The sequence below is a fragment of the Oncorhynchus clarkii genome, chromosome 13 (assembly GCF_045791955.1).
Source record: "Oncorhynchus clarkii lewisi isolate Uvic-CL-2024 chromosome 13, UVic_Ocla_1.0, whole genome shotgun sequence".
NCBI classification, from domain to species: Eukaryota; Metazoa; Chordata; class Actinopteri; order Salmoniformes; family Salmonidae; genus Oncorhynchus; species Oncorhynchus clarkii.
The window spans coordinates 7,512,775-7,536,333 of NC_092159.1; the positions used below are offsets into that span (position 1 = coordinate 7,512,775).

The window sequence follows — 23,559 nt, forward strand, 5'->3', positions numbered from 1 at the left end:
AAATAATTAAACCTTTATGGCAATTTAGCTAGCTAGCTTGCACTTGCTAGCTAATTTTCCTATTTAGCTAGCTTGCACTTGCTAGCTAATTTTCCTATTTAGCTAGCTTGCCGTTGCTAGCTAATTTGTACTGGGATATAAATATTAAGTTGTTATTTTACCTGAAATGCACAAGGTCCTCTACTCTGACAATTAATCCACACATAAAGCGGTCAACTGAATCGTTTCTATTCATCTCTCCTCCTTCTAGGCTTTTTCTTCTCTTGACTTTATATTGCGATTGGCAACTTTCAAAAATTAGGTGCATTACCACCACCGACCTCGTTCCTCTTTCAGTCACCCACTTGGATGTAACCAATGAGGAGATGGCACGTGGGTACCTACTTCTATAAACCAATGAGGAGATGGGAGAGGCAGGACTTGCAGCACAATCTGCATCCGGAATAGAACTGATTTATATTTTATCCCTTGGCAACACAGACGCGCGCGAGCAGTGTGGGTGCAATAATTGAATAATATAGATTTCGAAATTTATTCCATGTTCGTTCCAAATTAAATGTTTTACTCCCCGTACCTGCTTCGTCTCTCCAGCGTCATTCCATGTGACAACGTGAGGCTTATTTGATCGAATATAAATGTCATAATGCTAAGTTTGTAGCGAATGCACTGATATAAGTGGATGCAAACAAAGCTGATGGAAATATTTTCTTGTGTCTTGAATTTACGGATAGCCAGAGGCACACTCCAACACTCAGACATGATTTACAAACAACGCGTTCGTGTTAGTGAGTCCGCCAGATCAGAGGAAGTAGGGAGGAGCTGGGATGTTCTCTTGATAAGTACGTGAATGGGACCATTTTCTTGTCCTGCTAAGCATTCAAAATGCAACGAGTACTTTTGGGTGTCAGGAAAAATATATGGAGTAAAAAGTACACCATCTTGACGACCAATATTACAAGTATTTTCTTGTGTAAGCTAGCCTGACGACTCACACTAAATCCTTCCGCTGATCTGTCGTTTGCTACACACTTCATTGCGAAGAGAAAACTAGCGTCCGCGGACGCGGCGTAGTGTTTGGCCGGAGCATGGAGTCTGGGAAGCTAGGCAACATGTAGGCTGCTATCTTACTCGAAATAAAATCAAGTGCGATGGAACAAATTGGAGAGAGTGACTAAAATATCACTGTAAGCCTCCCAGGGACGTTGTGCCTCTAAGTGTTAAGAACTAGCATAGTGGATTAATAATGTTGTATTGTATTACACTCTCTAAACGTTTTCTTACAGGAACATTTCAATTTGGGCCTGTCCATATAGGCCAATTCCCCTGACTGTAAAGGGTTAAAACTATAATTAGATTTTTAGCTGGTCAGACCTTACATCCATAGCTCAGTCTATTAATTTGAGTGGTTACATTTCTGCAGCTTAATCCCTCATCTGATGTGAACGCTTTGTTGTGGTACCACTTTGTTGTTGTTGGAATCCCAGATTGCTCCTTTAATTAAATTACAATATTTAATGGTATTAAACATCTGTTTGCTGAGTAATAAATCCACAGTCACAAAGGAAGTGTATGTAGATCCACATGTTTTTAATCAATGCTCAACATTTCACCATGAAAATCATATTTTATGCATCACAGGAAAATGGTAAGACTTTGATCTCCAATACTTTGGTCTTGTTTATTCAGCAACTTCTTTTCCCTGTAAGAATAAAGAAATAATATAATGGATCAGTAATAATAATGAACATAATAAATATATGGATAGACTTGGATAGAATATAATATATCAAGCATTTAATGCTCAGTGCTCAGCTTGGATTTTCAATTTTTAAGTTCCAACTGAATTCATCTTAATTGTTTAGCCCTTCCTGAAATGTTCTTCATATAGATCTTCAATACAGTTGAGTGTAATAGGTCAGTATTGACCTCTGAGAAGACTGATTCATAGGTGGTGTTGATGTGGTCATATCTGAACATGAGTCAGGTACAGGTTTAGAAGCAGTTCTGTACCTTTCCAGAGTCACGGGTCTTGGCTCTGAGCTTGTTGACCTGAGTCTCAGCGATGTCAGCACGCTCCTCAGCCTCCTCCAGCTCATGCTGAACCTTCCTGAACTTAGACATGTGCTGGTTTGCCGCTTCCTCCTGGGTGAGGAAAGGGAGGGAGAGCAGAAGATCAGCATTTAAAGTTTGAAGCTTCAGGTAGGAAATTAATATTCTGTTTTTAAAGGTATTTAAAAATTAAAAATATTGACAGATTTAGGATAACAATGTAAACAGGAAGATAGATGATACAGCAGAGGAAGTGAGTGGCAGAACGGGGATCAAACCGCTGCCTCCAGCACGATCACTAGACCAGCCCCCAGCGCAGCAAATTCATATTCAACCCCATCTCCTTTAAGTTGGTAACGAATAGGAGGCACTCACAATGTGTACAATTTCATCAGCAATTACTTGCACTATCAATTGTTATTGTTGACTGATGTGCTGTAGCAACACTTACTTCAAACTACATTTTATGGACATTAAGTTTCGTAATGTTTACTAGGGATTTTTTTTCTTGAATGTATGCTTTCAGAGTATTTGACTAAGTTTGTGACTCACCGCTTCCTCAGAATGCCTCTTGTAGGCCTTCACTTTCATCTGCAGCTTATCTACCAGGTCCTGAAGTCTGTTAACGTTCTTCTTATCCTCCTCAGTCTGTGGGAGAAGATCAAATAATCAATGTCCCATAGTTAAATACACAAACCTGTCTGTGTGAAGGATGTACTTTCTCTTACCTGGTAAGTGAGCTCCTTGACTCTGCGCTCATACTTGCGGACTCCCTTGACTGCATCTGCACCTCTTCTCTGCTCAGCCTCCACCTCAGTCTCGAGCTCACGCACCTTTGTGGAACAAATACATTTAGGCATTTGTTTGAGGTGGTGAAATCAAATGTAACAAATCTTGTAAAACAGGTAGTCTTCTACCCAGTCAAGGAGGCACAATTGTCTGTTTCTATGTAATTTTACAAGTGGTTCCCAACGTGCAATTTCAATTTTAAATTTGTTTATTTTACATTTGCTTATGTTTGCTAGCAACAACAGATGAAACTACCAAGGATCTGTGGAACAAGATTAGAAGGTCCAATACAATGTAATATTATTCATCCACTGTTTATGTTCTTAACCCTTATATGTACAACATGGGCCAGGGAGGCTCACAGGGATACTGGTATGCACGGTGTTACAACAATGACCAATTGTTTCAACTCAATTCTCATTTTATTTATAATACATATGACGTTTTAAACATTTTGGCATGCATTTAGCGGTGTATGATGCAGTACCAGTATGACCACTAGAGGCCACTGTTTAAATGTTGTGAGCAGGGTTTGCCATGTTGCGGTTTTCCAACAAAATTGGTCTACTTTGAAAACGATGTTGCGGATTTTTAGGTTACTTCTAAATTACATTGCGGCGGCCATAGCATTTTTCTTTAAACTATATAGAAGTAAACCAAGAGCTCCCGATTGGCGCAGTGGTTGAGGCGTCACTACAGACACCCTGGTTCGATTCCAGGCTGAATCTCAACCTGCCGTGACAAGGAGTCTCATAGTGCGGCGCACAATTGGCCCAGCGTCGTCCGGGTTTGGCCGGTGTCGGCTGTCATTGTAAATAAGAATATGTTCTTTACTGACATGCCTAGTTAAATAAAGGTTACATATATAATGGTTTAACTAAACATGTTTCCCATATGAATAAAGCCCTTTGAATTGAATTGCGTGTTGGGGAGGTGGAGGGCCAGATGGGTGTGCCTGCACGTCATAACAACTTCTTACCAGTTGTAGGTAGGCAATTTAGATTGTCATTATGGAGACACCCATTTCCAACCCTTTTTCCATAAAACATATTAATGCGCTAGAACTGATGTGCCTCCAGAAATAAGGCGGCAAAGCACAGGAGAACGACTTTAGGCGCTCTAGAGCGCATTCGATACATTTGGTCCGAGGTGGTTTAAACAGCATTCTAATGTCGACGTTGTTTATAACAAGCAAAATATTTTACATGTACAGTTCTTGGGTCTGGAGTGCTGCGCGAGTGGATATTTTAGACTGAAGTTATGGAAATATGTGCCTCTATAAAGGGGAAAAGTCCACAATGAAACTAACATTAAATGTTAGTTCACACATTAGCTCACAATAATGATTATTTAAATGTGCCAACTCCTCTCTTGCTGTTGAATTATTATTTTAGGCTTGTTTTCAGGCCTTGTGTGCAGGTTTTGGCTCGTCATTGGTCTAGAAATGTTGGCTGAGCCTGACAACCCTGGTTGTGACGTGACTTCAATTATGGGCTCGCGCTGTTGACAGACGTTTGTCCAGTGAGTCAACAGCAAGACAAAAACAGCTAAATTAATACATTTTTGATGTATTTATTTTGAAGGTAAGCAAATGGAGAAGCACCATATTCCAGTGTAATGTTTCCGGGGTATGTACATATGTTTGTTGAGATTTTATGTTTTTATGAAAGTCCTCTAGCCAACAAGCTAATTTAGCCGTTAGCCTTCTAGCTGGTAGCCCCGCATAGCAACGCTAGCTTCCCTAGTAACGGCCCTTTTGCAGCAGAGTGAATGAGACATGAAGCTGATAGCGATCTAGAGAGAGAGAAATTAAACAACTGTAACTAGATGTAAATCAAATATTACTATGAGATGAATTGGATGAATGTGTGTTTATGTATCAGAAATTGTATTATTATTATAGTTATTATTGATTATATTAATTGAATAGCAGTTTAGAAGAAATGTACAAGTCTAAATGAAACAACTAGATAAATACATTTTTATGTCTTCAATTTATTTGAAGGTCTTGGTTCCAATTCTTCTCAACTCCACTGCATAAGTGTAACACATTCCCAACGTTTTTTATTTGGACATAATTTCACTGTAATTATTTGTATTTATTTAACCTTTATTTAACTAGGAAAGTCAGTTAAGAACACATACTTATTTACAATGACGGCCTACCAAAAGGCCTCTGGGCTGGGATTGAAAATGTCAAAATAAATAACATATAAATATAGGACAAAACACACATCAACGATAACTGAGACAACACAACGCTACATAAAGAGAGACAAATTTAACCTGTATAATGTCCGAGACTTGATTAGTCCAACCATGCACTGCAGAAGTAATAACATGCTTGGAAGCTATGTTTTATCACACTCTTTATTTTACCTTTATTTAACTAGGCAAGTCAGTTAAGAACAAATTCTTATTTTCAATGACGGCCTGGGAACAGTGGGTTAACTGCCTGTTCAGGGGCAGAACGACAGATTTGTACCTTGTCAGCTCGGGGATTTGAACTTGCAACCTTTCGGTAACTAGTCCAACGCTCTAACCACTAGGCTACCCTGCCGCCCCGACTCTCATGAAGGAATTGTGTTCTGATATTATGAAGGCGTCCCTGATCACAAAATGGGTCCCCAATACAAAGTTTGGGAACCCCTGATCGAGAAAAGTCATGACACAATGCCCCTTTGTATTTTACATGATCAAATACTTTTCCAGCAATCAGTCTTTCAATCCACCCTAATCCACCCTGCTGGTAACTCACCCTGGACTCCAGTTTCTGGAGCTGCTTCTTGCCTCCCTTCATGGCCAGATTCTCAGCCTCATCCAGGCGGTGCTGCAGGTCCTTGACTGTGACCTCCAGGTTCTTCTTCATCCTCTCCAGGTGAGAGCTGGTGTCCTGCTCCTTCTTCAGCTCCTCAGCCATCATGGCCGCCTGGAATAGTAGTTTGTTTAATTTAAGGACCAATTGGCACCAATCATAACGTCTCTGAGATCTTTGTTGTTCTTAACCAGCCCAGCCATCATTGGCCTTAGGGACAAGTCAAGTTGATGTAATTCAAAGACTCACATCAGTGATGGCCTTCTTGGCCTTCTCCTCTGCATTCCTGGCCTCCTGGACGATGTCGTCCACCTCTCCCTGCACCTGCACCAGGTCAGTCTCCAGCTTCTTCTTGGTGTTCAGAAGGCTGGTGTTCTGAAGGAGGAAACAAGACAATTTGTTTGACTCTCGAGATAACCTACAAGCACAAGCCTGAATTTATGAAAGTCTAAGAGCAAGAACTGTTGAATTCCAGGTGTGAACGGTATGCTTGGTTGATTTTCATTAGAAATGGCTTTTGACAGATACCTGGGAGTGCAGCAGTCCAACGCGCTCGCTGGCGTCTACCAGCTCAGTCTCAGCCACTTTGCGGCCTCTCTCTGTCTGCTCCAGAGCAACTCTCAGCTCTTCGATTTCAGCCACCATCAGACCGTTTCTGCGCTCCACCATGGCTGCCTGCTCCTTCATGTCTTCTGCGACACGGACGGCATCATCAAGGTGCAATTGGGCATCCTGGGGTTCACAATGACATACGTTCATTAGGACTTGTGGAAGTAGAGGTGATAGGATCGATCAGTGATAGAAATGTTCACTGGGAAGAATTTACTCAATATCCCTACCTTTCTACAGTATATAGTTCAGTCTATTTAATTCCTCTGTTCTGTTATTTTCTACAGATTCACAAACAAATCCCTCTACATGTTCAGGTGTTTGAACCTGATGTCCCAGTCCCTTTACCTTGAGCTGTCCCTGGACGTTCCTCAGCTGTTTCTGGGCCTCAGAGGCCATCCTGTTGGAGTGGCTCAGCTGGATCTCCATCTCGTTCAGGTCTCCCTCCATCTTCTTCTTCACCCTCAGGGCATCATTCCTGCTCCTGATCTCAGAGTCCAGGGTGCTCTGCATGGAGTCAACCACCCTCTGGCTGTTCCTCTTGATCTGCTCCATCTCCTCGTCCTTCTCTGCGATCTTCCTGTCCACCTCTCCCTTGATCTGGTTCAGCTCCAGCTGCACACGCAGAATCTTGGATTCCTCGTGCTCCAGTGTTCCCTGGACAAACAGAGGCAGTCAGGCCAATTGTGTTCAATACATTTGGATGTAGGAATTAAATATATATGACTACAATAACACCAATACAGAGGGCATTTCACTCTAGCTGGCATTGGTTAGTTAACACTGCTTTCCCATCAAACAGCTGTAGTTTGTACCTCAGCCTCCTCCAGAGCGGTCTGGATCTCAGACTTCTCTGTCTCCACAGTCTTCTTGGCCTTCTCCAGCTCATGGATGCTCTTGCCAGTCTCTCCGATCTGCTCAGTCAGGTCAGAGATCTCCTCTGCACACACACGCGAGAAGTTTAGACTTGGGAGATTTTAAGTGGATATCGCCAATTTTGACATTGAATCATGAACAACAGTTTATTAACAGCAAATAATATTGCTAATAAAACATGAGCCAAATATAACTGCTGTCAAATGCTCACGTTGCAGGTTCTTGTTCTCTCTTTTCAGAGTCTCCAGATGATCCAGAGCCTCCTCGTAGGAGTTCTTCATCTTGAAGAGTTCAGTGCTCATAGAGCGAGCCTCCTTCTGAGCTCCTTCCAGCTCAGCCTGGCCCTCCTCATACTTCTGCTTCCAGTCTGCCAGAACCTAGCGAAATACATGGGATTTTCATCAGAAGTCAAGTGATGAAGAGTTTTGAATCAGAAATATTCTACAATTTTACTACAATTGATCATATAGCAGTCAGTAAATATCAGCCTATGGTAAGGTTTATTCATTTTCACCTTGTCAAAGTTCCTCTGCTTCTTGTCGAGGTTGGCGGCCAATGCGTTGGCTCTCTCAACATCAATCATGAGGTCCTCCACCTCTCCCTGCAGCCTCTGCTTGGTCTTCTCCAGGGAGGCGCACTTGGAGTTGGTCGCCTCAATGGTCTCCTCAGCATCCTGCAGACGCTGGGCCAGCTTCTTCCTGTTAGACAATAGAGGTCGGTTTTACAGTTTGAAAGAAATGTTAAATCATATACTGACTCCATCATCCACACCATATTTGAGTTTTTTCTGTTGCGTGCGACTCACTTGGCCTCTTCCAGCTCCTCTGTGCGCTGGATAGCATCAGTTTCATACTTAGTCCTCCACTGAGCCACCTCACTGTTGGCCTTGGACATGCCGCGTTGCAGCTCTGCCTTGGCCTCCTGCTCCTCCTCAAACTGCTCCCTCAGGAGGTCACAGTCATGGCGGGCAGACTGGACACCGTGGGCCAATGCGTTTTTAGCCTGTGAGAAAGAAAGACAAAATGCAAAGAGAGATGAGAGAGAAAGCCAAACAAATGACATTAGGGGTCTCTGAGGATGGAGAGACAGTAGAAGTCTCTGATGATGGAGAGGCAGTAGGAGTCTCTGATGATGAAGAGACTCAATTGGAGTCTGAGGGTGGCGTAGTGACTGTCTATGTAAATATATGGGTCTAAACTTTCCATCTTGGGTCCCTTACCTTGACCTCCTCCTCAATCGCCCTCTTCAGCTCCTCCACCTGCTGGGTGAAGGCCTGTTTTCCTCTGGTCAGCTGAGACACCAGGGCTTCCTTCTCCTCCAGCTGGCGACCAAACTCACCTGTAGGGACAGAGGGCCATCTTGTTAATGACATCTCTGTTTTCTAAGATTGAAAATGTATTTTAATGTATCATCGGGCAATGTTGTTCGGTGGTGAATAGTACAGTAGAAACTATGTGGACCAGTGGAGGCTCCTCAGAAGAAGTGGATACAGCCCACATTACTTTGTGTTTTACTGAAGGAAAGCATTGGGTTGCTGTTCATTGTTGATGGTACCATTTTCTGTCAGGAGTCTGGCCCTCTGTCCGCTGATGTCGTTGACCTGGCGAACATTCTCATCATTCTTAGTCTTCAGCTCACTCAGCTGGTCCTCAAGAGTACGGCACATCTTCTCCAGATTGCCCTGTTAGTGTAACATGTTCCATCATTACTTTATATATGTGACTCCTGTCAACTTCATGTCACTTGAATGGTAATGTAGTTGACCCTCCTCAACACTGCTTGATCAAAACATCACTACTCACCTTAGCCTTGGCGACGGCCTCCATGTTGCTAGAGAGGTCATCAATCTCCATCTTGTATTCGCTCTTCTCCTTCTCCAGCTTCTGCTTGACGCGCTGTAGGTTGTCGATCTGCTCCCCAAGCTCAGCCACACTGTCGGCCTGCTTCTTGCGCAGAGCGGCGGCTGTGGCCTCATGCTGCAGGGTGGACTCTTCAAGATCACGACGCAGCTTCTGGAACTCAGCCTCACGCTTCTTGTTCATCTCAATCTGAGCAGCAGTGGCGCCTCCGGCCTCCTCCAGCCTCTCGCTGATCTCCTCAAGTTCCCTGGAGAGATCGGCCCTCTGCTTCTCAACCTTAGCCCTGGCAGCACGCTCAGCCTCAATTTCCTCCTCCAGCTCCTCAATACGGGCCTAGAACAGGGGACAGGAGCAGGGGGATGAACACTACAATACAGTTGAAACAATTGAAACTCACAAAATTATAATAGTATGTATATTTTTCATAAATGTGTTACGACAAGGACAGTTACACTAATTTATTCAGCAGACAGCGTTCCATGCAGGATCAAAAACAACAATGTTAATAAGCACCATCTTTACAACTTTTGGAAGCACTAGTAAACAGCATCACCTTCCAACCTACTCAGCCATCAGAGGCCACCGGGAAAAATGTCTGCTTCCAGAATAATGTTGTTAAGGAAATGATTCAAGTCTGTGCTTTTCTGTACTGGAGCTTATATCCTGTACTATACCTGGAGTTCCTTGATCTTCTTCTGCAGCTGAGCTCCCAGAGACTGCTCATCCTCAACCTTGCTGAGGAGCTGGGTGGTCTCAAACTCCTTCCTAAGAAACACAAATAAGTTGATTGCAGAGTTAGTTTTGGTTTGATAGTGTAAAGGCAGAGGATCATACCATTCACTTTGCTTGTAAGAATCTCCATGGAAATGCTAATTCATAATAACAAGTATTAGCCAAGAACAACCATTATAGCAGGTAATACTGTAGTCATTTTTTTGTGTTTACTTCTTGATTTTCTCATCAGCTTGTTGCTTGTCATTCTCCAGGTCCATTATGGACTCCTGGGCCAGTTTCAGATCTCCCTCCAGCTTTCTCTTGGATCTCTCAAGGTCCATACGGAGCTTCTTCTCTTGCTCCAGAGAACCCTCAAGCTATAAGATAAAAACACATATATTATTAAAATCTAAACATCTGAAGATAATATCATCTTACATACTATCATGGCCAAAATGTCAAACTCCACTCACGTCGTCCACTTGCTGTTCCAGCTTGGTCTTGGCCTTGGTCAGAGTGTTGACTTTGTCTTCCTCTGCCTGCAGGTCATCCAGTGTCTGCTGGTGGGCCTCTTGGAGGGCTTTCTTCTCCTTGGTCAGCTTGGCAACACTCTCATCCATAGACGCCATCTCCTCTGTCAGGTTTTTAACCTGTAAATGGCCACAACATAATTATACTTCACCATAAAGGGAAGATTTAGTTTGTTATATATTGCATTCATTTAATTTAGATTAGAAATGTGTCAACAATTACTGCACTGTAGATTCAACACTAGATGGGAAGTAACCCACAACTGAAATTCTACTATTGTGTCTTCATTTTTCCTGCTCCCACAATACAACTTGAATTCCATTTCTGTTATGCTATGTTTTGAGTTGATTATTGTTGGTTAGACTGTCTATGGTAAAACACAATACCTTGTTTTCAGTGGCGTGCTTCTCCTTCTCCACTTTGGCCAGGGTGAGCTCCAGGTCATCAATGTCCTTCTTCAGCTCAGAGCACTCATCCTCCAGCTTCCTCTTCTTGGCAGTCAACTCAGCATTGATCTCCTCCTCATCCTCCAGCCTCTCGGTCGTCTCTTTGATTTTGGCCTCCAGTTGGATCTTGCTCTTGATGAGCCCCTCACACCTTTCCTCAGCATCGTTCAGACTCTCTCCTTCCTAGTTTCAGATCAGGAGGAAGAATCAGAGGCCTCACTTTAGTGAAAGATGTCAGAGCAAATCAATAGAAATTCATGAAACATATACAGCATATAACATGGGCAATAGAAATGTGTGTTAGCCACATACTTCACAGAGTGTTTATGCTTTTCTATTCATGTGTGTGTAAATGTGCCCATTTGAGGGTAGTTTTTCACTCACAGATGCTATTTGGAGAGCCAGGTCGTTCTTCTCCTGTGTCAGGGCCACCAACTTCTCCTCCATTTGCTTCTTTGTAGCCAGAGCTTTGGCCAGGTCTGTCGTCATCTTCTCATAGTTCTCCTTCATGTTGGCCAGCTCCTTCTCAGTCTCAGCGCTCTGCAACAGGGGCTTGATCTTGAAGTACAACTTCATCCATGGCCAGGTTTTGACATTCATGAATGAGCGGATGTTGTACTGGATGGCGTAAATTGATTCTCTGGTCGACAGAAAGGATACAGTAGCATGGTAAGTGACATACTTAAAGCTACATTCTGGGATTAGATGAACAACAAAACAGACCCACCTGCCACTGTTTGTTTACAGCTGAGGAAGGTGACTGGGGACATATAACCCCTCCTAAATTCATTGACAGTGGTCTAGATGCAAGGACTGACGGGTCATGCATTTTAAGCTCATGAGGCATTTTATATACTTCAAGAATGAATATTTAAATGCCACACACTTAAATGACAATTGAACAGCCAAATCCCAAACTGCAGCTATAAAGCTAGAATCCTTAGTTGCTACATCCATTTCTGGACTAAATGAATTAACCCTAAAGCTTTAGTAGAGAATTATAAGATGTACCTTCTCATTCTGAACAACTCACAGCATATACAGTATGTAATCATAATGCATTAGATACAGGTGGTTGACAGAAAGCTTTGCCAAGATGTCTACTATTCCTCACCTCCTCTCCATCATCTTGCTAAACTCTCTCCTCATGAGGAATCCACGGCTGAGAGCCTGGACCATGCCGACCAGAGTGGCCAGCTTCTCATCTCTCATCTCCTCCAGGACACCCAGCAGACCTGCTTTGAAGAACACCTGAGACACAGGTTAACATGGTCAATGGAACCACAGATAGAAAGGCTTGAATCAAAAGAGGGGAACAACACCACTAGATTGATTTAAACAACATTAACTCTGCAATGGTTACAAACAAACCATGGGATAGGTTGTTTCCAAGTTGTTAGTTATTGTACTGTTGTACAGAGCCTTCAGAAAGTATTCACAGACCTCAACTTTTCCCAGCCTGAATTTAAAATGAATTACATTGAGATGTTGTGTCACTGGCCTTCACACAATAGCCCATAATGTCAAAGTGGAATTATGTTTTTAGACACATTTTTACAAATTAATTCATTTGAAATGAAAAGCTGAAATGTCTTCGGTCAATAAGTATCTAACCTCTTTGTTATGGCAAGCCTAAATAAGTTCAGGAGTAAAAATGTGCTTAACAAGTCACATAATAAGTTGCATGGACTCACTCTGTGTGCAATAATAGTGTTTAACATGACATTTTAATGACTTGCTCATCTCTACCCCACACATACAATTATCTGTAAGGTCCCTCAGTCGAGCAGTAAATTTCAAACACAGATTCAACCACAAAGACCAGGGAGGTTTTTCCAATGCCTCACAAAGAAAGGCACCTATTGGTAGATGGGTAAAGTTATCGATTACACTTTGGATGGTGTATCAATACACCTAGTAACTACAAATATATAGGCATCCTTCCTAACTCAGTTGCCAGAGAGAAAGGAAACCGCTTAGGGATTTCATCATGAGGCGAATAGTGACTTTAAAACAGAGTTTAATGGCTGTGACAGGAGAAAACTGAGGATGGATCAACAAAATTGTAGTTACTCCACAACACTAACGTAAATGACAGAGTGAAAAGAAGAATGCCTGTACAGATTAATAATATTCCAAAACATGCATCCTGTTTGCAATAAGGCACTATAGTAAAACTGCAAAATAATGTGGCAAATAAATGTACTTTAAGTCCTGAATACAACAAATCCAACACAACACAACACTGAGTACCACTCTTCATTTTTTCAAGCATGGTGTTGGCTGCATCATGTTGTGGGTATGCTTGTTGTTGACAAAAACTAGGGAGTTTTTTTTACAATAAAAAGAAACGGAGTAGAGCTAAGCGCAGGCAAAAACCCTAAAGGAGAACCTGGTTCTGTCTGCTTTACAACAGACACTGGGAGACAAATGCACCTTTCAGCAGGACAATAACCCCAAGCAGAAGGCCAAATATACACTGGAGTTGTTACCAAGATGACACTGAATGTTCCTGAGTTGCCAAGTTCAGTTTTTGACTTAAATCGGCATGAAAATCTATGGCAAGATTTGAAAATGGCTACATTGAATGTTTCTGAGTTGCCAAGTTACAGTTCTGACTTAAATCGGCATGAAAATCTATGGCAAGATTTGAAAATGGCTACATTGAATGTTTCTGAGTTGCCAAGTTACAGTTTTGACTTAAATCGGCATGAAAATATATGGCAAAAATTGAAAATGGCTGAAAACAGACACATCATCTTGCAATGATTAACAACTAGCTTGAGAGATCTTGAAGAATTGTTTAAAGAGTAATGTTCAAATATTGTACAATCCAGGTGTGGAAAGCTCTTAAAGACTTACCCAGAAAGGCTCACAGCTGTAATCGCTGCCAAAAGGAAGTCTAACATGTGTTGGCCCAGAGGGTTGAATACTTATGTAATCATGTTTTATTTTTCATAATTGTTATTTACAAACATTCTCATTTTTCTTCCACTTTGACATTAGAATATTTTGTGTCGCTCATTGACAACAAATCACAATTAAATCCCAACTTTTCACGCAACAAAATGTGGAAAAAGTCAAGGGGTGTGAATACTTTCTGAAGGCACTGTAGATAAATAATGTGCACAGATACAGATGACTGCAGCCATACGACTAACAAAAAGCAAATGATAATGACTTTAGTTTCTCTTCTATACTTGTCATGTATGACTTTGAAGAAAAAAACTGGACAACGTTTTGCCACCTTTTCCATTAGTTAAATGAAGAAGAAAGAACATAAGGATGGATAGATCAACTGCAGAGATTTTATATGGTACAGGTTTAAATTATTATTCAAGTTGTGTTTTGTTGTCAGCTTTTGCTGGGGGGTATTTGACTGACCTTGGTGTGTCCAAACTTATAATCCTCGTGATTCACATCAATGGACCCAAGCAGCTTCTCAGAAGCCTTCTTGTTGTCCATGAACTGGCCCTCAGGGATGACACTGGCATTCAGTACTTTGTACCTGAATGAGAAGACAGTTTTAAAGTATGTCAAGTTGTAATAGGTTGGTAATATTTCGTAAAAGGTAAGACTATTCTGATGCTGGGAAAACCCTTGGAGCAGATATTTTATGTGGTGTGTGTGCGTGTGTGTGTGCTTGTGCGTATGTACCTCTGCTTGAAATCAGCATAGATGATTCTGCTGGGGAATCCCTTTCTGCAGATCCTGATACCCTCCAGTACACCATTACACCTGAGCTGGTGGATAACCAGGAAGTTCTCCATCAGACCTGGTAAAACAAAACAAGTCTCTTTTAATACTCATAAACAGGTTATAGACTGGGATTGTTAAGGTTACTGACACTGTACTGATAAGATGACATATTTAACTCAATATTTCTTGTACCTGGAGTCTTTGACTCATTGGGGATCAGGCAGCGCACAAAGTGAGGATGAGTGCTCCTCAAGTTGGTCATCAGCTTATGTAAGTTCTCCTGTAAGAGGGTTACAAACCATTTTCTCAGACATACTGTCATTTATGATAATTGCACCTTTTGAAGGACTGAATCTACACATTTCAAAAGCTCACCCTGAACTGGGAGGACACAGTCTGCATGGAACCACCCTTCTTCTTGCCTCCTTTCTTGGCTTTATCTGTTAAAATGGGGGAAAGTTAAAGATAACTAGAAAAGTACATTTCCTAGAGCGGGTGGAATAAATAGAATCATAATAAGCGTATAAAGAAATCTAGAGTGGTCTTGTCTTCAGCAAGGACACTAATTATAAACCAGAGAATCTCTGGTTGACTTCACACTTATCTAGAGGCAAATGCTGCCAATCAGATTGTGTAGAATAAGACTAATTGTATGATTAAATTAACCGACTGTATGAGTAAATCAACACAGTAATAAACCCTGAGAAATTGTGATACATTCAAAGACTTTAAAGAACATTTAGATCGAAGTTGTAACTAGTGCTTCATTAATTATTTTGACGTGATGCCAGTCTTACCCTCAGGAGGGGCAGCAGGATACAGGGCAGCCAGAATTTTGACTGCGGACTTCCCGTACAGTTGACAAACTGAGTCGTTCAGGGGGTCCTTGTTCTTCTCCAGCCATCCAGTGATGTTGTAGTCCACAGTTCCGGCGTAGTGCACCAGGGAGAAGTGGGCCTCTGCCTTGCCTTTGGCAGGCTTGGGCTTCTCAAACGCCTGTGTTTTGCCAAGATGCTGGGCGTACAGCTTGTCCTTGAAGGTGGTGTCTGAAGACTTGGGGAACATGCACTCCTCTTCAAGGATGGAGAAGATGCCCAATGGCTTTACGAAAAAAGATGTAAATCAAATTAGTGATATTTCCATTTAGGATCACATTTATTCCTTTAGTAAACATGCTGTTATAGGATTATATTCCTTTAGGGACACATAATAGGAAACATATTGAGATCTCAACAGTCAGATGCTGATAATATCTCACACAGCGTTCCATTTGAGCTTTGCTGTTGAGGTCCATTATAATCCTCAGACATCTTACCTTCTCAATAAGCTCAATGCAGGCAGCCAAGTCCATGCCGAAGTCAATGAAGGCCCAGACGATTCCCTCCTTCTTGTACTCCTCTTGCTCCAGGACGAACATGGTGTGGTTGAAAAACTGTTGCAGTTTCTCATTGGTGAAGTTGATGCACAGCTGCTCCATGCTGTTGTACTGTTGATGGAGTTTTAAAAGGGATAATTTCATCATACAAGACTGTAATCCATCTCAATCAGAACTTATTGTCTTGTTCTGGTCTCATACTCACATCAAAGATCTCAAACCCGGCAATGTCAAGCACACCGATATAGAACTGCCTTGGATTCTTGGTGTCCAACATCTCATTGATACGGATGACCATCCACAAGAACATCCTCTCATAGATGGACTTGGCCAGAGCACTGACTGAGTTATTAACCTGCAATGATAATACCTCAAATTAATACATAGTATTGACCATGTCCAGTGATAAGGTGATACAAGCTTGGAAAAAACAACATCACTATTCAAAAAAGCATAGCACTCATCTCCACAAAGATTCCTGTGCTCAGAAAATGTTAGATGCTGTGTTTTGCAGTCTTACCTGAGCCACAGTCTGTCCCTTGGTCACATACTCGTTGCCGACCTTCACTCTGGGGTAGCACAGAGCCTTCAACATCTCAGCTGAGTTCAGGCCCAGCAGGTAGGCGATTTTATCAGCCACTGGAGAGAGAACCAACAACAACAGACTCAGGGACACAATATCAATTGTTTATGATGTCACACTGACAAAATAGTTTGGCCAAATCATATCTGAATGTAGTATTTTGGTCTCCAAAAATGATTTCCTGCCTGACTTTCATGTGGCACTGTCTGTCTTAGGTGTTCTATTTCTATGTTGGGGACTGGGAATGGGACTAATGCTCTACATATTGTATATCTATGAGTGGGACTCACCCTCTGTGCCGTCTGGCTCGGCCTGCTCCTCACGCTGCTTCTGCTTGAATTTCAAGTTTCCATGGTGCACTACAGCTCCTGTCAGCTTGTAGATGCCAACCTTCTCTTCATTAGTGAAGCCCAGGATTGTAATGGCATCCTGGCATTAAAGAGGAAGTACAACAGAGATGAACTGAACGGTAGTTTTCTCAGTTACACTACAGTTCTGGGCTCACTCTGTAGGAGTAAGCGCTTAGACATAGAGACAGATATGACAAAATAGAGTAAGGACAGGTGTACATTAGACCACAAACAGAAAGCGGACAGGAAACCAAAGATTAAGCAGACATAAGTGTAATGGCCGAAGCCATCCGTGCTTTAAAGTGCATAAGGACTTAGGGCAAAGAGGAGGAGGTGACACTTAAATACATTATCTATTATGGAAAGAGCAGGACACCATTATAAAGATTAGATAGAGAGGAACAAACATAAGTGTTTAGGGTAAAGGCCATAATTGCTTAGGGTAAAGGACATAATTGCTTAGGTTAAAGGCCATAAGTGCTTAGGGTAAGATAGACATATATTAATTTTAAGACACGAGAGGGTCCTGCCACCATTGTAATCTAATCAAGAGCGGATACAGGCGTTATTGGGCATGAACAAGCAGGAAGTCTGGACTGAAAGATAATGGTGGCAGATGACCTGAGGGAAGTAAATTCATTAACATATGGAATGGACTCATATGCTGTGTGTGTATAAATACAGAGCCAGTGCTCTGGGAAAGTGTGTGTTCCGCGGACCATCTTGGCTTCTGATATACTTGTATTAAAAGCCTATATTGAATTTACAAGTTCTTGTAAGTGTTATATTTTGAAACGATCCTCCACGACAACTCCAGAACAAATGGGATGAATAGATATTACTCTGTGCCAACACATTAGTGATGGAAACACAAAATGAGTTTTACACAGTTCCACAAGGAACTTAGCTCTCTTGTGGAAGCCTTATATGGCGAAATGTGAAGTTATGAAGAGTTGCTTGAGGCACATGCCAAACTAACAGAAGTAATTTGTCCCGTGTAGCTCGGTTGGTAGAGCAGGACACTTGCTATGCCAGAGTTGTGGGTTCAAATCCCACGGGGGACCAGTATGAAAATGTATGCACTCACTTACAGTAAGTCTCTCTGGATAATGGAGTCTCCTAAATGACTAAATTGTAAATAAAAAATCATACATTCTCAGCTGTTACCAACTTTTAATTGCACATAGCATTCAGTGTGTATGGTGATCCTACCCATTCTATATCTAGAGTTTGGTTAACCTTTTGTTTGACTCACATCTGTGGCATCCAACTCTTCATTGTCATTAATGCTGGCCACAGTGATCTGTCCCTGGCTGCACATGGGGAAGTCGTAGGGGTTGGTGGTGATGAGCGCCATTTCTGTGGACAACAGAGAACAGCTTGTTAGTTAAAAATGTTAGAATTCTGCTGTCCTACTTTACAGTATCTCTCCCTCCTTTACTCAATAGATGGACTCAAGGATACATGTAGTATATAATGAATAGCATAAAGAGGAGACTGAGACTTGTGGACTAGTGCATCACAGTGTATTACTCTATAGATATTTCCCAGAGACCTGACTCATGTCTAGATGTCTTGTTACCTTGGATGTAATCATTGTAATAGTATTATTAGTGTGGACTATGAATATTTTTAGCAAGTTCCACAGATGGGGGTGGGAGTAATTTCCCCTGAACCTCTACTTTGCCGTACCAACTATGTCAGGTTTGTGGCCTGTCATCATCTGGAAGAAGATGTGGTAGCCTCTCTCATCGGGCAGCTGGAAGGACACTCTGGACTTCTCCAGCAGATCTGGGAGAGAAAGTTTTAGTGACACAAGGAGAGTGAGAAAGAGAGAGAGAACATGAGATAACATTTAATGATATAATCTCCCCCAAAAAGTATTTGAATTTAGGAAAGAATTGAGAGACAATCCAAACCAACTCACAGGTCTCAATGTCAGCTTTAGCCAGTTTACCAGCTTGGAAGTGAATCCTGATGAATTTACCCTGTAGTAGAGCATGGGGGTTAGAAATAGGTCAACAAATGAATCTAAACATTTACTTTGAAAGACCTCTTTAAATGTTACAGTTTGTTGGACAGTTGTTGACATCACTATAGGGAACTACTGAAATAAATGTTTCCAATATAAGGTAACTTCCACAGTGTGCCCTTCATACTTACAAAGCGAGACGAGTTGTCGTTCCTCACTGTCTTGGCATTACCGTAAGACTCCAGCAGAGGGTTAGCTGCAATGATCTGATCCTCAAGAGACCCCTGATTGAGACAAACACAAGTTGCTCAGAAACTGGAAAAGTGTTCAAGTTTGTTTTCGCTCGATTGCTTGAACAAATTTCTTGAAACATGATTCACAGCTGGAAAAAAAGTTTACGCAGCCAAACCATACTGAAATGTGATTAAAAGTCAAACATAAGCACAACTTACCTGCATTTTGTTGGGGTCTGCTTCCTTCTTGCCACCAGACACTGCAATGGTGGCAAAGTACTGGATGACACGCTTGGTGTTGACAGTCTTTCCTGCACCGGATTCTCCGCTGGTTTATATGACAGAGAAAGAGGGGTTTTAGTTACATGTTTGAGTGTCAGATTGTCTTTCACTAAGAAATAGCATTGAAAAATACCTGTTTTCTAACATAAGTAAATCATTAACAAATATTCCCTTTCATCGACTCGTTATTACACATAACCTGCTGCTCTAATCCATCCATAATGTCATGTATTTCATCACACCAAGTGACACAACTTATTACAATAGAAACACTTTCTCAAGTGACATTTTAGTAAACAACTTACGTAATCAGGACGGACTGGTTCTCCTTATCTGGAACCAAAAAACACATTACTTATCATATTCAAGCAACATTCAGGGGACATTATTTAATTCATAGCATCATCATGAATTTCATTTTGGAACATTTTCCATTCAAGGGTAGTGAGATCAGATTTTCCCAGCAAACTGTTGTTAGCTAGACTAGAAAACAATAGATCTACCTCTCTCAATAGACCTACCTCTCTGAAGCATATTTTAATCCACCCATCCACCGGCACTTGTGGACATTTTTATATATTGGTCTGTCTATCCATGTGAGAGACGTAGACTCTGTCTCAACCTTTCAGTCTTTACTGAAGAATAGGGCTTGGGTCTGTCTGTCTTATCTGGTATCCTGTGTGAACTTAAGTATTCTCTCTCTCTATCTCTAAAGCCCTGAGCCCTAGGATCATGCCTCGGGACTATCTGGCCTGATGACTCCTGGCTGTCCCCAGTCCACCTGGTCGTGCTGCTGCTCCAGTTTCAACTGTTCTGCCTGCGGCTATGGAACCCTGATCTGTTCACTGGATGTGCTACCTTGTCCTTGACCTGCTGTTTTTCGACTCTCTCTCTTTCCCACTCTCTCTCTCTCTCTCTCTCTCTCTCTCTCACGCCCTCTCTCTCTCTATACCCCACCTGCTATCTCGACCTCTGAATGCTCGGCTATGAAAATCCAACTGACATTTACTCTTGAGGTACTGACCTGTTGCACCCTCTACAACCACTGTGATTATTATTTGACCCTGCTGGTCATCTATAAACGTTTGAACATCTTGAAGAACAATCTGGCCTTAATGGCCATATACTCTTATAATCTCCACCCGGCACAGCCAGAAGAGGACTGGCCACCCCACAGAGACAGGTTCCACTCTAGGTCCTGCCTTTCTATGGAGTTTTCCTAGCCACCGTGCTTCTACATTGGCTTTGCTTGCTGTTTGGGGTTTTAGGCTGGGTTTTTGTAAAAGCACTTTCTGACATCTGCTTATGTAAAAATCGCTTTATAAATAAATGTGATTGATTGATCCAACCATCCATCCATCCATCCATCCATGAGATATCGTACCAATCATCATGAACTGAAAGGCGTTGTCAGAGACGGAGAAGATATGGGGTGGAGCCTCCATCCTCTTCTTCCCTCTGTAGGCGTTGACAACCTCTTCATCGTACACAGGGAGCCACTTGTAGGGGTTCACCGTGGCACAGAAGAGCCCAGAGTAGGTCTGGATGAAAGCATAATTTAGGAGATTAACAGTCAGATTGTCATTTACCTGGATTTATTTGAGGATGTGGGTGTACTTTGGTATACTGATGTGGGTCGACTGTATTGATATGTTTTCTACCATTAATTTATGTGTAGGACTGTATGTGTGTATTTATTATGTTCATGTATGTGTGTTTGTATGTGCAGGCTTCTTACATAGATCATCCATGCTGCATAACGCTCTTTGAGGTTATACAACACAGAGGCTTCATTCAGGTAGGTCATCATGGCCATGTCCTCAATCTTGTCGTACTTAGGGGGGTTCATCTCATAGATGTCTGCATCTTTGAACTCTTTTCCTTCCTGAAACAGTCAGAAATCTAGATTACACACAGATCAAAGTGGACATGACTGAATGCTTTTTGCCCATTAAATAGAAGTTTAATCAGTAACAAAATGCCCACATTAATCCAACTACTTTTTTTTACCACCCACTGACACATAACTGTTTTTTTACTAGTCAATAACAAACAATCCATGCCATTTTTAAATAGCAGCGATAAAAATGATGTACTTGAAGGTTATATTCTGCTTACAAAAAACATGAGTATTTCATTGTTGTTGCATTTAGTAGATTTTACAAGAATTAGAGTACACATACTTGAATTTGAATACTTTTCAGGTCCGTCTTACCTCCTTAGTGCCGTCAGGTTTCGTGACTGTTACAGTACACTTCCCTTCAGCCCTGGCAGTGACCAGACCCTTAAGGTACAGCTCCACCTTGTCTGCCACATAGCAGGCGTTCTTTGAATCAAAGGGTGTGGCTTGTGCCTCCATCCTCTCCTTCTCAGACTTACGGAGGTATATGGCAGCCTTGCCGTAGATTTGCATCTCAGCGTCCGTACTCATGGTGACGGATAACTAGGAAAGAGATGAAACAAGAAACATGATTGACTCTGTGGTGCTTCCTCCCCAGTCAACAGAGTTAGGTGAGCGGTATCACTAACAGAATATTCTCATCACTTTTTATGTGAAGACTCAAACCATGTCTCACCTTCTTTTTCCCCTCCTAAAGATGAATGTGTACTTCTTTGAGGACCCTGTGAAACATGAGAGTGTTGTGAAAACACACATAACCAAAGCCTTCTCAATTAGCCCCGAATGGCTAGAAAACATGTAACTCAATCATTACAGCCATGTGAAATTCAACTACAGGTGCAACTGATATCTTTTATTTTTCTATTGGCAACTCACTTAACTACACATTCTGTCAGGAATTCAAATAAATTCCCATAAAACCCAGTTACATTCTAGAACACCAACTCAATTTACTACACATTCTGTCAGGAATTCAAATAAATTCCCATAAAACCCAGTTACATTCTAGAACACCCTTTCAAGTGCAGGAGCACCTCTTTTGACTGTAAATGAAAGTCTCAGATTTGAAGTAAAATACAAAATAAAGAAATACATATTTTTAAAATTTGCATATTCAATTGAAGCCAATTGAAACAGTGCAGTTAGCCACCTGTCAGATGCTGAGTACAAAGATGAGACAAATATACAAATCTAAGGAGGTGGAGAGGTCTTACCACAGAGGAAGAAGGTATCTGACTTATGGATGCTGGGGCCTCAGCCTCCTTATATCTGGTTGGAAGTGCCAACCAGGCAAAAGTTAATTATGGACCACTCTGGGAAAGGACATGGATTGACTGAGAGACCTCTGTGTGTCTGTGTCTCACTAGCACCTCCCACTGAGTCCATGTTGCCCCCCTACAACTAATACATAAAATCTAAGCCTTATTTAGTGAAACTTTAGTGGCATTAATCCTTATCAACCACTTTACATATACAGTACATACAGTACCAGTCAAAAGTTTGGACACACCTACTCATTACAGTGTTTTTCTTTATTTGTACTATTGTCTACATTGTAGAATAATAGTGAAGACATCAAAACTATGAAATAACACATATGGAATGATCTAGTAACCAAAAAAGTCTTAAACAAATCAAAATATATTTTAGATTTTAGATTCTTCAAAGTAGCCACCATTTGCCTTGATGACAGCTTTGCATACTCTTGGCATTCTCTCAACCAGCTTCATGCGTTTGTCACCTGGAATGCATTTCAATTAACAAGTGTGCCTTGTTAAAAGTTAATTTGTGGAATTTATTTCCTTCTTAATGTGTTTGAGCCAATGAGTTGTGTTGTGACAAGGTAGGGTTGGTATACAGAAGATAGCCCTATTTGGTAAAAGACCAAGTCCATATTATGGCAAGAACATCTCAAATAAGCAAAGAGAAATGACAGCACATCAATACTTTAAGACACGAAGGTCAGTCAATACAGAAAATGTCAAGAACTTTTCAAGTGCATTCAAGTGCATTCACAAAAACCATCAAGAGCTGTGATGTAACTAGCTCTCATGAGGACCGCCACAGGAAAGGAAGACCCAGAGTTACCTCTGCTTCAGAGAATAAGTTCATTAGAGTTTCCAGCCTCGGATTGCAGCTCAAATAAATGCTTCACATAGTTCAAGTAACAGACACATCTCAACATCAACTGTTCAGAGGAGACTGTGTAAATCAGACCTTCATGGTCGAATTCCTGCAAAGAAACCACTACTAAAGGACACCAATAAGAAGAAGAGACTTGCTTGGGCCAAGAAACACGAGCAATGGACATTAGACCGGTGGAAATCTGTCCTTTGGTTTGATTAGTCCAAATTTGAGATTTTTGGTTCCAACCACCGTGTCTTTGTGAGACGCAGAGTAGGTGAACGGATGATCTCTGCATGTGTGGTTCCCACCGTGAAGCATGGTATTGAGTGGAGATTGATGAGGGCCATTTA

General features: G+C 41.6%; 1 protein-coding gene across 1 annotated transcript; it reads right to left on the reverse strand.

Annotated features, from left to right (window-relative positions):
- Positions 1–1,566: 1,566 nt before the first annotated feature.
- On the reverse strand, positions 1,567–22,418 carry LOC139423657 (myosin heavy chain, fast skeletal muscle-like). The gene is made up of 41 exons (XM_071175264.1): positions 22,297–22,418; positions 21,759–21,804; positions 21,398–21,625; positions 20,921–21,067; positions 20,567–20,723; positions 19,488–19,515; positions 19,120–19,228; positions 18,859–18,951; positions 18,623–18,683; positions 18,388–18,486; positions 17,951–18,054; positions 16,636–16,774; positions 16,283–16,401; positions 15,968–16,117; positions 15,703–15,873; positions 15,185–15,488; positions 14,763–14,827; positions 14,580–14,667; positions 14,346–14,463; positions 14,073–14,196; positions 11,803–11,939; positions 11,073–11,328; positions 10,629–10,871; positions 10,185–10,361; positions 9,943–10,088; positions 9,672–9,762; positions 8,941–9,330; positions 8,693–8,819; positions 8,358–8,476; positions 7,944–8,140; positions 7,653–7,836; positions 7,350–7,515; positions 7,078–7,202; positions 6,611–6,919; positions 6,182–6,385; positions 5,903–6,028; positions 5,597–5,767; positions 2,778–2,882; positions 2,602–2,697; positions 2,011–2,142; positions 1,567–1,699 (listed from the first exon to the last, which is right to left on the reverse strand). The coding sequence occupies exons 3-41, from the start codon at positions 21,611–21,613 to the stop codon at positions 1,679–1,681; spliced, it is 5,814 nt and encodes a 1,937-aa protein (XP_071031365.1). The 5' UTR covers positions 21,614–21,625; positions 21,759–21,804; positions 22,297–22,418; the 3' UTR covers positions 1,567–1,678.
- Between the last annotated feature and the right edge of the window lie 1,141 nt (positions 22,419–23,559).

Excerpts from the sequence above, each read along its gene's own strand:
- LOC139423657 (XM_071175264.1), bottom strand. The coding sequence starts at position 21,613 with ATGAGTACGGACGCTGAGATGCAAATCTACGGCAAGGCTGCCATATAC. Across the intron at positions 10,089-10,184 it reads TGGAACAGCAAGTGGACGAC|CTTGAGGGTTCTCTGGAGCA; the intron begins GTGAGTGGAGTT and ends TTTATCTTATAG. Across the intron at positions 2,698-2,777 it reads TCAAGGAGCTCACTTACCAG|ACTGAGGAGGATAAGAAGAA; the intron begins GTAAGAGAAAGT and ends CTTCTCCCACAG.